Source organism: Branchiostoma floridae, chromosome 1 (genome assembly GCF_000003815.2).
Source record: "Branchiostoma floridae strain S238N-H82 chromosome 1, Bfl_VNyyK, whole genome shotgun sequence".
NCBI lineage: Eukaryota > Metazoa > Chordata > Leptocardii > Amphioxiformes > Branchiostomatidae > Branchiostoma > Branchiostoma floridae.
Window position 1 is genome coordinate 16,028,446 of NC_049979.1, and position 15,337 is coordinate 16,043,782.

The 15,337-nt window shown below is 38.6% G+C and overlaps 2 protein-coding genes across 5 annotated transcripts in view; both read left to right on the forward strand.

Moving 5' to 3' along the window:
* The window catches only part of LOC118412221, a 20,411-nt gene extending 6,084 nt beyond the window's left edge, over positions 1–14,327 (forward strand). For 2 of the 4 annotated variants that reach the window (XM_035814958.1, XM_035814944.1), the window contains exons 2-6: positions 8,229–9,601; positions 10,201–10,359; positions 10,714–10,847; positions 12,696–13,064; positions 14,164–14,327. In XM_035814958.1, coding sequence (XP_035670851.1) covers positions 8,229–9,601; positions 10,201–10,359; positions 10,714–10,847; positions 12,696–13,027 — 1,998 coding nt within the window. In that variant the 3' untranslated portion in view covers positions 13,028–13,064; positions 14,164–14,327. Of the gene's footprint in view, positions 1–1,932; positions 2,043–7,471; positions 7,618–8,228; positions 9,602–10,200; positions 10,360–10,713; positions 10,848–12,695; positions 13,065–14,163 lie in introns of those variants that run through there. The other 2 variants (XM_035814951.1, XM_035814966.1) reach the window with 2 other exon arrangements.
* Positions 13,616–15,337, forward strand: part of LOC118410187 — a 9,211-nt gene continuing 7,489 nt past the window's right edge. Inside the window, exons 1-4 of the mRNA XM_035811771.1 lie at positions 13,616–13,642; positions 14,164–14,390; positions 14,690–14,856; positions 15,156–15,302. Coding sequence (XP_035667664.1) covers positions 13,616–13,642; positions 14,164–14,390; positions 14,690–14,856; positions 15,156–15,302 — 568 coding nt within the window. The remainder of the gene's footprint in view (positions 13,643–14,163; positions 14,391–14,689; positions 14,857–15,155; positions 15,303–15,337) is intronic.

Below are 15,337 nucleotides of genomic sequence, written 5' to 3' on the forward strand. Positions count from 1 at the left end.
CTGACAGTGACAAGCATATAAATTCTATGTGGGAAAATCAATGTTAGTCAGAAAATAATATTTCAATGTACTGGAATAAAGCTGACCAAGGAATTCAAGCTATGGATGACAGGACATCCATATAGCTATGTAAGACTGTTCATTTTTGCTAAGAGAGAGCACCTCACTAAACATGTACTAATTGAAACAGATGCTATATTAAAATGTTGTCTTGCAAGCTTTAATGAAAACCCATGTGATGATATTTAACAATAGGTTGTCTCTGGCAGGGAAACCATCAAACTTTTGGAGCATAACGACAGGTCTGCCTCGAAGTGATGTTATCTCAAACCAGCCCAGACAAGTCGGTAAATCAACCTGCAGCCCAATATTGTGGATACAGCATGTTTGCAGAAAGCTGACCAAGTCAAATTTTCTCTCAAATGCCAAACTGACATGTCATGTTTTGGGGATCCAAATTGGAAAAGACAACTTCTTCGTGATATTTCCTTTTTTTGTCACCAAGTTATCATTTCAAATTGAATAATTTTTTGTATTAATATTAATGTATTTTCTTGCAACGACTTTTAAATAGGTAGAGTTACACAACCTTCACAAACAAATATTATGAACCTTTTTTGAGTGAACTATCCTAAGTAATTGTCATTTATTGTGCAAGGACAAACAATAATTAATTGTAATCAACCATCATACTTTATTGGTTCATCAGAAAATTCATGTCATGCCTTTGCCTGGATGGTAGATGACTCACAGATCTGCCGTGTGTCTTCAAGCTGTCTTTCTGTCAGTCCTCCTTTTTTTGTAGGAAATGCAGAACAGTTCTGCATTGATAGACTAAACACTGTTATCAGTCAGGAAGTGAAACCAGTTTAACCAGTGATAAGTTTGTTGACGTTGGACAAATACATGTGATAGAATTAGCTGCATGACTGATAAAATAGTACCCTGTGGTATAGACAGGTGAGTCAATCTTACTATTCCTTATTTATCTGGTTTTTTTTTTTACTAGAGAAGAAGAAAACAACATGCAGCATATACAGCACTATAAAATGATATCATGATAGTCTAAGCCTCAATCTAAGTCAGATCCCTTTTGAGAATTTATGTGTCATTTTTCAAAACATGAGCTAGACAGCAGTACAGGGTTCTCAAACGTCCTGCTATGACACCTGCCAGATAATTGGAACACTCCCAGTCCAAGTGTGCTGGTGTGATGACAATATTCCTGATGAAAAGGGGATTCAAGCTGCTAGCTCCTATATAAAGCAAATGTATGACAGGATTGAAGTTTAATAGTGATGTTTGCAGCACAGGCAGACAGTAGGTGTGGGATTTATTAGGTGATTCTCATCCTAGGAAGTCTGGCATGAAATTACCATCTGTTCTTGACTCGTGGTTGGGATATATTAATTGTTTTATAGCAAGCACGGCAGGCTATGTGGTTGTTCTCATATTGGGCATGGGTGGATAATTATTATTTTTATATACATTATGTATATCAGCAGGCTATTTACTGTAAACAGTTACAGACGCATACTAATATATTGTCTTTTCATGATTTGCATAGTGGAAGTTTTTTGGTCAATTCATACTACTAAATATTATTTACAATTATAGCTCAGACTGCCTTTTGTCACACCATATTATTGAAGACCACATTCTATGTTGTATCCAGATTTTATCCCATATCATATAAATACTGGTTGGTCTAGTCACTCCCAGGGTACCTGTTTTACCAGTATGTACGTGACTGCTGAAGTATAAGTCTGACGTGGTATGTGTGATGCTAGTTACACAGGTGTGTGCAAACAGGTGGGTCTAGTCCTTTCACCAGATGACGTGCCACACCTGTTTACATGCACTGGCAGTGTGACTCAACCTTGAGTGTGCTGTGTGCCTGGCACAGGCAGTACAATAATATACTGTGTGCCTGGCACAGGCAGTACAATAATATACTGTCATTTGATATGATCAAACTGGTTTAGAAAGGAGATAATGATACACTAGCCTGGCGATAAGTTATTAGAACCACAAACAAGAACGTAAGTACACCATTTTTCAGCCTTTGTCCACAAATAATGAACTCAAGGCTGGCGTAAGTTGCATTTATTTTGAGTGATATGGTACAATATGTTAGTCTGTCATTGTGGAGGATTAGTCAAATACATGTATCAAACTAGCTGCCATGTTTTTTGACCATTTGGAATTTGATGATAATTTCTATAACCTAGTTTTTAATCCCAGCAAAGTAGGAAGAATAAAAGATTATTATAAGTATCAAATCTAGTAGATGTAAAATGTTATACATACTCCATGGGATTGTAGGATTTTGATTCCAAACCTGGAAATATTTGGAATTAAAATCTCTATTCAAATTGACATTTGTATGTAACTAATTTCCAGGTTGAACATATTCCCATTATTTTCTTACATTTCAAGCTTTGCAATGCAAACAACACAAAACTAAGCTGTGGTCAGGTCCCCTCATCTCTGGTAGCCTTACTCTTCATATGCTGGCCACACAACATAAAGAACACTTTCTCAGGACAAAACAATTGTGCATTGTTGATATTGCTGTGCAGTGTAATAACTGCAACTTACAATGTAGAAAAATGACCCAAAACATTTACTTTGTTTACATGTTTGGCTTGCTCAGATCATATCTATAATACATATTATGTCATATACTTTAATATTAAGTACTTTTTATATCTGCATTGTGTTGCCTCAGTACTGGTTACCTAACTATTGGTTCTGCCTGTCTGTCAAAAGTGAATCAATTTGTGCTTATCTTGTACTGATATATGCTTAGCGCCTGAAATAAACAATCAATAGATAAAAACTAGAAAAGACCATTGAGGCCATGTTGCACACTGAATTAAGTCTTGATTTGACTTTTATACCAAACTGTAGTGAATTCATTATCACCATTTATATTCATATTTCATGTTTGATAATGATATATGTGCCTTGTAGGTATATAAGAATTGTCTAATAATTAAAGTCTTGGAATTAACTTTTTGTGTCTTCCAGCTAATTTCCATGTTACTATTGTTAGGCAAAGTGGCCTCAATTTGCCAGCTTGCATCATTTAAGCACCTGGTGTACTTACCACATGCGAACATTCTTGTCAGACATCAGTGTCTCTTGTGTACATGTAATGGCTCAGGAAAGCAGATTCCAATATTACGATGCACATAGCGTTTCCTTCCTAATGGCATGTTGATTATAGAGGCCTGGACTCTCAAATTACAGTCATCACACATATCTGAAAATTGATTTTCTGTGTTGGGAAGTTACAGGGCATCAATCTTGTGGAGCAGTTATATGAATTCATGCTTGGGCTGAATTTATGAATAGGCGGGAATTCAAAGATGTTGCAAGATGTCTCCTGGTGGAGTTACAAGTATTGAAAGAACTTCATTTGATCCCTTTTTTTCATGCCTAGATAGATGCGATTGAACTTACCGTATAATACTTTTGAATGGTTGATTTGCTGTAGAAGGACCTGGGTAAGGAATGGTATAGAATGTATGACAATGGTTAGCAATTTTTATGTCCTCTGCCTTGACAAAGATATTAAGTAATGATTTTCAATAACATCTCACAGATATGTTTGTTTTATCTGAGTGTTTTATCAAAGAGAATTAATTGAAAGTAGATTTGAAAAATTGAGAAGGCACAGATTGACAGAAAAAGTCAAACTAAAAGTCAAATCTCAGACAATGCAGTATGCTAGTCAGCCCAAACCAGATTGCTGAAGACAAATGGTGATCCATAAAATTTCCAATTCACACAGTCTGACTGAGAACTTAAAAAATGACATTGCCGTAAGTGGCCTTGCTTTGTATTACACAGAAGCATATTTCCAGGAAGTCTCTTTACCCGTGGGAATGTGGGAGGAAAATTGGAGAGACAGACTGTGAAATGAGGAAGGTTGTGATCTTAGTTTCAGCTACTGTGCAGTTATAACTCAATCATGCATCTGCAGACTGGAGATGAATAACATTTAGTTTACTGTATCATTTTCATGGCTGTAGGTGCTAGAATACGTATAATACTAAGTTTATGAAAGCTTGACGTTCTGGTAATAAGATGAGCAAAAAAAGACTCAAGTTACTGAATATGGCTTTGATCAATCCAAAAAATCATATCTAATTGCCCGAGCAACTGCTTTTTTGGTGTAGCTTATAAGATTACATTAATCAGTGGACTGTGAGACTGTCTTTGAAATGTTCGACATTTCTCCATAATGATTGCAAATTTACATATTATGGTAAAGAGAAAATAGCATAATACGGTTTTGTCTACAAGCTGTTACCAAAATCGGGCCAACAGGGCAACCTTTCCAAATCAGATTCTCAAGGGATATAACCATTTGAGTACTGATAGTAGTTAATGTAAGCTATATCCCATGGTGTCTGAGTACTACATGTAGTAGATGTACATAATAATTTGCCACGAAATATGGGCTATTCTTTGAGCGAATATGGAAGATTATTCAAAAGGAAGTAGCTTTAAAATTTATGTTTCTACATTGTGTATAACCCTCTAGTTTCGTGGTTTGATAGCTTTGATAGGTGCAGAGCATCAGCTGTACAGCTTAGATTGATACTTCAGAACTCAGCTGGCCAGAAAATAAGTGCTTACAGCAAGTAGGCTGTACAGGGCCCCAATATTCACCTGGGTGAGTTTCACTACAAATGGAGCGTTGAAGATATCACTGGTGATGCTGGTTGCCCTGGTGATGCCACAGAGGACCCTCCATTAGGAAAGTGCACTGTACACTTGGGTATACTTCTCACGGCATCTTAGCACTTAAGGGGTCTCTTAAGGTATAAAAGTTATACAATAGAAGCTACTGTATATACAATCATACCATTAAAAAGATCTATATCCTTATAATATGTACACATATATCATGTCATTTAGTTCTTATAGTGAGCATTAAGTATGTTCTGCATTTCCATTATGCTCTGCTATGATGAATATCAAGAACCATTGAGAAGTCAGGTGTCTGCCCCAGTACATCCCACTGGCAACCTGAAACCTATCAGAGCAGGCTGTCAAAATGTTCCCTGTGGTGACTTGTCTTCAACTAGATAATAACTACATTAATCTTCCTGTACTCTGAGTCAATATAGGAGATGTTATAGGGAGTATGGAGCAACACAATGTATGCTTTTAACTTCCATGCAGCTTTCCAATTTTTGAGCAGATTTTTTAGGATGTATACTGTCATCCAATCAGAGAGAGCAAACCTCATTCTCTTCAGCTATACTTATTTTTAAGTAGCAACAGGTAAGAAATACACTCACCCCCTCCAAAACAAGTGCTTTTAAAAAAGCTGGCATTTTGCCAATGTTTGCGTGTGTGAACGTTTTTTTCTAGTTATTAGAATGTCATATAAATAGAACAGAGTAACTAAACCTGATATTGGCGCATGGAGAGATTCACATATGTGCCTGAACTGCAGCAGATCTAGACGCCACCTGTTAAAATTTGCGTGAACTGCAGCAAATTTCACTACACATTGCCTGTTTTTGAGTGAGCTCTGTTGCGGGGCATTTTAAAGTTTTTTTTAAAATTTTTATTTCTATTCGGCAAAAAAACGAAGCGGCGAATCCGTTAACCAAAGAAATGAATTGTTGTGGCCAAATGGATGTAAAAATTAGTATTTTAATGGATGTAAAAAAGAAAAAAAAAAGTTGAAAAAAATCTACCTCCCCAGATTCGAACCGGGTGCATTGGTTTAGAATGCGTAAACTTTACCACTGCGCTAATGCGAACATGTTGAAGAAATGCCTGTTTTAACAGGTATACAAATGTTTGGCATGGATTGAACAGGTCCGTTCATCTCAACATCACAACGGCGACTACACTGGCCAGAAGGCATTTTGCGACTGCAAGTCGCAAAATGCAAAAAAACTCCCTTGAGTCTGTAATTGTCCCATCAAGATCTGTAATTGTCCTATCTAATTAATAAGTTGTGTCAAATGTTGATTGTTGTATTTTTTTCTCTTATAAAGTGTGGCCTTAAAAGTACAAGTGCCAGCAAGGAATAAAGTTTTAAAAAGTATGACCTAAAATCATCATTCACACCCTCTCACTTAGGTAAGATCTAGTCACAAGATCTTTGTGCGTGATGTATCCAACCTGGGGGTGATTGGTACATGTAGATTGGAAGACCAAGAGAAGACAAGCCTAGGGCATAAGATATTCAGGTTTTATGGATGACATTCGTGCATGCTTTGATTTTGGTCAGCATCCAAGGAATTTAAAGTTTTCTTTTAAGTTGCATCAAAAAAGATCCTTTGATTCAGTTTGAAAATTCCTACAATAATTTTCAAGGAGCTGAGAAAAATTTACCACATCACGAATCACTCAATCATTGCAATACAAGCCAATTATTTTTGTGGTCTCATGTCAGATTTATCATCTATTGAAGATGGTGCTTCCATGGAGTCAAGTTAGTGTGGCCTCGGGTAGCAATTCATCATAGTGCCAAGTACTCTTTCACTGTCTTTGCTGCAAGGAGAAGTGACAACATCTATATCAAGCAATGCTGATCACTCCCTCAAGTAGGCACAGAGTTTGCATGATGAATGGCAGGCCCTATCCTGGCTGATTTTCTGACTTTGTTGCTGTCCCGTGTAAGCCAACACGATAAATCAGATGTGTCAGTTCTTTGACAGCTTCTTTCTTCACAAGTATCTTTAAAAACTACTGAGGATTTCATAGAGATTTAGCATGATTTCAGCACCAGTCCCTTGACACAAAAGAGGACATTACGTAGCTTAGATGTACCCAGTAGGGTGTAATGAATTAACAACAGGCTATATTCTTGATTGTGTAGAAGAATTATCATGTTCCGGTCTAGGATTAGAATCAATATAATGACTGCATGTGCTTGTATTTTGGATGTCTAAAAGTAGTATAAAGTGGCCCACCAAATGATTTAATGCCACAGGTGAGCATTATTGATGTGTCCAATTTCACTTTAATAACAGGAGATTTGCAGACTTTGTGTTTATAGTCATACCGTATTTCCTTTGTAATCAGCCCTTTAATAACGGCACATATTTTTCCTTGGCATGATTATACTTTGATATGTGATTGTTATGAGACATGTTTGAAGAAGAAGTTTATTACAAACTGTTTGTGAAGCTAGCATTCAATTTTGTGGTATTTGCCAGTTCCCCTTTTCAGATTAATTCTGCTGCTGTTACATTTACTGATACGTGTACTCCAGCTCATGTCTCCCATATAATATATGCCCTTTCACAATTTCCATGGTTGCCTAATCCAGCTTCAGTGTCAAAACATGATAGACAAGGTAATGGTGTGTTATGTACGTTAGATCAACCTCACTGCACATGATTTAAGACTGGCTTATGCAACCTCTTCCTAAAAGGACAAAAATCAAGTACCGGTATTTTATCATTTTTCTTTTTGATATATACCTGTACAGTGAAATGGGACTACCAGCATAATTCACAGTACATAGGTAGCCAGGACAGAATAGCATTCTTAATGCTTTGGTCAACTATCTAAACAAGAGGGAACCACCAAAAAGTGTGACAGGTGGTCCCAGTACAGAAGTAGTCACTTGTGCAGGTTTGTCAGTATTTTTTCAACCACAGACACCAAGTAATTACAATTCAAATTTATGAATTGGAAGCAAATTGCATCTCCCAAGCCAGTCATTGAAACATGCTTATTGATCGAGCGCTGCTTAAAGTGACTTATGATCCAATCCAGCAGCTTTTCTGGTGCGCGAGATGAACATAACATAATTGTTTGAAAGAGGATATAAGTTGATTGAAAGCTACCTAATTGGATAATTTTTCATGAGTGTACATCATTGTGATACATGTATTAGGAATTATGTGGTAATCTTGTATCAAAACCATAATCTATGAGAGTGTGGCTCTGCTTTGTCTCCTTTTGTATCTAATCAAAGGATAGAAATCCATATGTCATAATATATTATGTTGTTCCTCTTCAATGGTGTAATGGACATAGACAATACCCATGTCATCTACATACAAAATTTTCATATTTAAGTATGGTCCAAATTTCTGCTGCAAAGACTGATCAGAAAAAATCCAGTTGCCATGTCCTGTCAGTGCATTACAATTTTGTGATTATGGTTATAATGTGTAATTCAGTCATTTTTGTGTTATTTATGTTGTTGTATAATTCAGTCATTTTTATTTATTTTCCAGATGTACACCATGACAGTTCCAGAGCTACCAGGGAAGCTGGCTTCTCTGGCCGTGTATATGATAGGATGCTTTCTACTGATTCCTGCTCCTACAGCAAGTCAGATCCTTATCAATGAGGTAAATACAAACAGCCCTGAAGATAACAACCGGGACTTCATCGAGTTGAGCGATGGTGGCAGAGGGAATACGTCACTAGACAATCTAATTCTGGTTCTGTATGATGGGGGAACAGATACAGCATATGGAGCATGGGACTTGAGCAGCTATAGGACCAACCAACAAGGCTTGTTTGTCATTGGATCTAGTTTAATTGTCCCAACCCCAGACTTGCCTCTTGGTAATGACAGACAGTTCATTCAAGGTGGGATCAGTGCTGCTGTGTTATATAGAAGAGATGGAAGAAACTTTACAGAAGGTATGCCCATCCAGACTGACAATGTTGAGGATGTGTTGGTTTATGGGGAAGAGGCTGGCAGCGACAGGGGACTGACCAACAGCTTAACCCCAGGGCAACTTGCTGTTCACCAGGACCCAGGACATTCCATAGGGGATGAGTCTTTGAGCAGATGCTGTAATGACAGAGCTGTGTCACTGTCAGCCTTCACCCTCACCACCCCCACACCTGGTGCACCAAACCAGTGTGGTTTTCCCTGTGTCATCATCAATGAGATCAACATTGACCAGCCAGGGACAGGTAGAGACACTGCAGAGTTTGTCGAGCTGTATGACACAGGAATGGGCAACCAGTCACTGGATGGGCTGTCACTGGTGTTTTATAATGGAGGGAAGGATACGTCATACAACACAATAGACCTGGATGGCTACCGTACCAATAGTGATGGGTACTTTGTCATTGGCTCTCAAAACATTCCAAATGCAGATATTGTCTTGGGAAGAAGAAACTTGATCCAAAATGGCCCAGATGCAATAGCTTTGTATCATTCCCCTGCCTCAGAGTTTCCACAAGGCTCCTACATCACTAGCGACAACTTGGTTGATGCTGTGGTTTACGGTACAGACGACAGCGTTGACACAGAGCTCCTGAGGATTCTATTGCCAGGGCAACCACAGGTGAACGAGAGCCCCAGATCTGGAGACTTGGACCTCTCCCTGAGCCGATGCTCCTGCTGTGTTCGTAGGGATGTCTCCTCCTTCGGGATGACAGTTCCCACCCCAGGTGGTCCCAACCAGAACTGCTCCTTCAGAAACGAGACGTTTGTAGACAGTACAGTAGCACATCAGCAGGAGGTACGTGTCAACGAACTCAGTGCACGACAGGTGGGGCAGGAGTGGGTAGAACTGTTTGACGGTGGTCATGGCAACCTGGCACTAGACAATATGGTGGTGGTTCTGTACTCTGGACACAACAGCAGGTCAGATATACATTCATTTGGAATCCTTTTCAACTTATATGTGTACTTTTTCTTCACCTGAAGGTCTCTGAAGACTCCTTACAAGGAGAGCTGTCTCTTAAAAAAATTCAAAGTGTGTGTTGCCGGTTAGGATTGGCTTACATGTCAGACCATGGGACATTCTTTCAAACCTTCACTGTGTGTTGCAATCAAAGGCATTTTGGATTCCCTAGGATGTTCAATTTTGTAGAAAAATTATAGTGAGCTTAGTCCTTTAACCTCATTTACACCACCATCAAATCACAATTACCATTGTTTTGCTCGCAGCCCCTAGACTGTCACTGGACCTTAGCACCTTAGTGATTTCCCTGTCCTTGGTGCTGAATCATGTATCTCCTACTAGTATTGTTAGCAGTGCGTGTGTGTGTGTGTTGCCTGTTATGATTGGCTTACAGGTCAGATGACTATGGGGCATCCTTTTAAACCTGCTCTGTGTATTGCAATCAAAGGTGTTTTGGATTCCCTAGAAAGTTGAATTTTGTAGAAGGTGATTACAGTGATTCTAGTGCATTCATGTACATGTTATATGTTGCTTCTAATTTGATTGCTTTAATCTACAGTTCTTACTACAGTATTGAGCTGACTGGAAACAGGACAGACAGGAAGGGGTACCTCCTGATTGGTTCTCCAGATGTGACCCCATCTCCCCACATAGTGATTGACAGATCAGCTTGGTTTTTGAACAGTCCTGGTGCTCTAGCCGTTTATCATGGTAAAAGGTACAATGACTAATATATGTATTATTGCTTTTTATCAATATATAATAAGTGTTGACTGATTGTACTGTCAAACAAGGTCTTAAGACACAAACTCTAAATTGATACAAAATGTATTTACTACGATATAACATATTGATAGTGGATGCAGTAGGTCTTAAATAATTGATTTACTCTTATTTTGAATAAAGAAGAATCTTGTCAGCCTTGACTCACTGTGGTATGAAATTTCATTGCTGTTCTCCAAATTGTTTGAGAGTTAATGATTCCCTTTGCTTGTAATGGCTGATATATCATACACAACATTCCTTGTAAATGCCTTCATGGAAAGATGTTAATTATCTTGTTGTTTTTCAGACTAGGAGATTTCCCTGTGGGCAGTAATGGTACCACAGAAGGGCTAGTGGATGCTGTGGTGTATGGAACTAGGGATGTGGATAGACTTTTGAGCGTTTTGACACCAGAGCAACCAGCTATCACAGCAAGTACAGGTGAGAAATGAACATTTTGCTTAGGTATGTGTGAATTGCTGGTCCTTTTGTTCTGTTAACTAATCAACATCCATATGCTGTACGCTTTCTTCATAAATGTGCAACCCCCCTGTTATTATTCTAAGGCTGACACTCTGTTATTTGGATCACTTCCAAACTCAGCTTCCTGTTCTTTATTTTCTCTGCTTACTCATTGTGAATTATGAAGAATCATGGTAATTTTGATGTTTTCCACATTATTTAGTCAAACCAATCTAATCCAATAATTTAAAACTGTCTTATGTGTTTTATCACTGTCCTTGGTGCTGATTTACATTCTCTCTAATGCTATCCTTTAACCTCATTTTTTTAACACCACCATCAAATAATATTTACCATTGTTTTGCTCGCAGCCCCTAAAGTAACACTTAGCACTTAAATGATTTCCCTGTCCTTGGTGCTGAATCATGTATCCCCTAACATTGTTACTCCTGTCTTGTACATACAGTATATGTCTTTATGCTATTTGCCACCCACAGTTTTGGCACATGGCCAAACATGTTCCCTATATTTCCTTGTACAGCATCACAACCACTTTCAGACTTAAAGGGATGTAATGCCTGCTAATGGCACAGCATATGTATAGTTTTGCAATCCTAGATAGATCCATCCATCTTACCCAGTACAAATGAACAGATTTGCCCCAAAGGACCAGGGCGTGTAGAACAGATCTTTTAATCACAGGCCCCTATCTTAGCTCCATTTGGCTCCAGATGTTACTTCCTGCTATATCTGCAGAGGAAAGTGACCATGGGGCTAAAATGGAGCTAAAGAAGTGCTGAATCCTAGATTAACAGTCATTCAGATCTTCTTTGGTCTTTAGTTTTTGATGCTATATAATCAGTCTTTTGAACACTATAGGCAGAAAGGCAGTGGCTACAACAGCATAGAAATCATTGTGTATGAGTACCTGTTACAATGTATTTCAATGTTGATTTTATTAGCAGCAATGTAAAAGAAGTGAAGTTTCTTTCTATATTGCATTACTTTACAACAGGCCACATATATATCATATGATGACATATATATCAAGTGGAAATGAAATGTGTGCCTTATTGATTCTGTTCCAATGATCCAAGCTTGTCACAAAAAGTTTGGTTAATCATGTTTCTGCTGATTTAATGTGTGGTTTCTGCTGCTTCTAATGTGTTATATATCATTTGAAAGCCTGTGTAATTTACTTTCCCATGGCATCCAATCTATTATAGTTGTAAATTCATGGAATGAACACCAGGCCTGCTTACGTGAGTGGGTAGCAAAAATAAAGTGCCAAAATTAAGCTACTAAAGTTAAACAGCACTTGAATTAAACAGGTTAATTCTTGGTTTGGTATTGACTTGTGTATGATTCTATGAATGTAACTTGAGTACACAGGACATATTAATCAGAGCCAACTGAAGGTTACCCTTTAGTAAAGCAAACAATTTGACCCCAGAGGTGTTCAATCTGGTGCTAGGCTGTTAGAAGGCTGTACTCCTGTATCCTGGAGGCAGTCTGCAACGGTCCTTGCTCTGTGAATGTGTGTTGATTGATTGGATCATTGACATCCATGCCCATACCAACAGGATGATAGCGTTATACACAAGTAGGGAAATTGTGGCACATTTGCAACCCACTCATGTAAGCAGGACTGGTGCTCATTCCATGAGTTTACAATCATAATGAGTTTGATAATATAGGAAAGAAAATGTCAATCTTTTTCATCATATATGATACATAGAAATTGATGCAGAAACAACAGCAATATGGTCCATTGAAGTCAAGTTTCTTTTTCATGACAAGTTTACATTCCAATTGTTCCGGTTTTAGGAAATACTGGCGTTGACACCCTGGCCCGCTGCTTCTCCCAGCACCACTTCAGCCTGGTGTCCTTCACAACTGAAGCTGTCCCCACACCTGCAGCACCAAACAGCTGCCCTCTCCCTCCGCTGGTCATCAACGAGCTAAAGCTCCTTCCCGAGGACACAGAATACATTGAGCTGTCCAGTCAGGGGAGACCATACTTCCCCCTGCAGAGCATAGTGGTGGTGTTTTATAGTGCTGATGGCTTGTCGTACAAGTCTATTGGCATAGACAAGGCCAGGACAGATGAGAAAGGGCTGTACCTGATTGGGAGCACAGGAATGACTCCACAGCTCTGACTTCACGGTGCAGCCACCTGCATCAGGCTTCATCAAGGTAAAGAAAGTTCTTTTACAAAGTTTAAAAAGTACAATCATAAGAAATTGTGCAAGAAGTGTGAAGAGGCAGCAGAAGATTTGCCATATTTTGTGGAAGCATTAACATAGCAAGCAACTCTCACCTTTTTTAAGATGTTGATCTAGAGACCAGACTTTTTGTACCAAGATTCACTCTTTTTTTACAAAGAAAATGGGCAGTCTGAGTAGACACGGTAGCAAACAAAGGAAGATCAGGATATAAAGGCTACTCTTTGACTGTTCACACATTGCTGACTCAGCAGACTTTGTTTTGTTGTTTTATTGAAGGTTGATGATTCAGGATGAATAATGACAGCTCATCATCTGCAATGTCCACAAGCATATTACATTAGGAGAACCATAATAGATTTCCCATTTGATTGTTGCATTCACTTAATGATTTTGGAAATTACATGTATGTTTGTCAATGTGTTGGTATAAATCCATTAGTGTTAAATCACATTGATAACATGAATGCATCATTTATATGAGATACACATTATATTTTTACCATAGATACTTATAATGAAGATGGCATGCATGTTTTTCAGTGATGCTGTACATGTACATAAAGCACATCATAGATATTCAGCACAGTAGATGTTTCATTCCTCAAATCAAGGGTAATCGTGATACAATATTCATGTGTCTCCAGTTCCAGGAAACTCTATTTAGTCAAGCATTCCTGGTTAGAATGGCTGCCTGCACAATTAGGTCAAGGACTTTGAAAGCCTGCCTACATTTTAAGATTGATGACATCTAGATGTTGGACAATGGTGTTCATATCTGTGGACATATGCATTTATGCAGGGCTCAAAATACGTTTTGTACATATCTGCAGTGGTGTAGATACAGCTCTGCCTGCAGTGCTCTGTTGGATAAGTAGATTTTCTTAACTGTTTAGAAAAAAATTTCACTTCTTTATTTAGAATTTCCTAGATGATACAGATTTGCACAGCAATCAAGTATCCATATATGCTGGAGAACAGAAATCCCCAATACCCCATTTTTCCCTACTGTAATCGACATATGCAGGTGGCATTTCAAGCCCTGTATTTAATAATGTCTACTCCTTACAGAATGGCCCAAATGCAGTTGCGCTGTATCAGGGTCGGAGGACAAGTTTCTTACGTGGTACCCTGGCCGCAAACGCCAGCCTAATCGATGCTGTGGTGTACAGTTCAGGTCAGAACACTTCCCTTCACAACCTGACAAATGTGTTAACACCCGGAAGGAACCAAGTGGCTGTGAATCTTCCACGGCATAGGAATGGCAGTGCCACATCAAGGTGTAGGGGAGAACATGGGTGAGTGAAGTGTTGTTGGTATATTTGACACTAAATCTGGATTAAAATCACAGCTATTGATTTTAAGAATATTGATAATTGGCCACTAATCTGAGAGAAATATGTGCTTCTGTATCAGAATCTGTCATATCTTAGAACAGACATATAATATTTCAAGGGCTGGTTGCCTGTATTTGATGCTGCTTGGATAATGTGTATTGATCTTGTAATGTGCGTAGATAAATCAAACTGAATGTAAATTGTGCCCCCTCTCCCATGCATCACTCTTACCATCATTGTGCTTTTGTTCCTCCTTGAAGTGTGACGTATGTGCCAGTCCCTTCCACTCCCAAGGATGTGAACTTCTGCTCGTTTCCTGACAACTTGACCTTGATCATCAATGAAGTCAACATGAATGCCAACAACAGGACAGGAAGCCAGGACTACATAGAATTGTGGGATGGGGGAGTAGGCAACACTCCACTAGGTAAGATTTCTTGCATTGGCTGATGCTGGGGAGACCCCTTTCTGTCAATGACAATACTGCAGGGTCAGTGATAGGTGCCTCCCATCACTTTGTGTCATAAAAAATCACAACCTATTTTTGATTTGATATTAAGTGTTCATCACAGTTTAAGCCATATATACAGTCTGATTTGTTTTTAGATGAAAAAAGACGGTAAAGATCTAATTTGTCCACAAATCTCCATCATCAGTATTCTTTATCAAATGATTTTAGTTGATTGTGGATACTTTAAACAGCAATTTTTTATTCTGCTATAACAGATGGTGTAGAAGTGATCCTGTATGGGGGTCATGATGGGACCGTGTACAGGTTCTTCAGTCTGCTGGGTTACACCACAGACAACCTGGGATACTTTGTCATCGGGACCTCCTCTCTCAACCCTTCTCCTCAGCTGGTTGTGACAGAAGGTACAGGCAAGTTTTAGCCTTGACATACTAGTGCC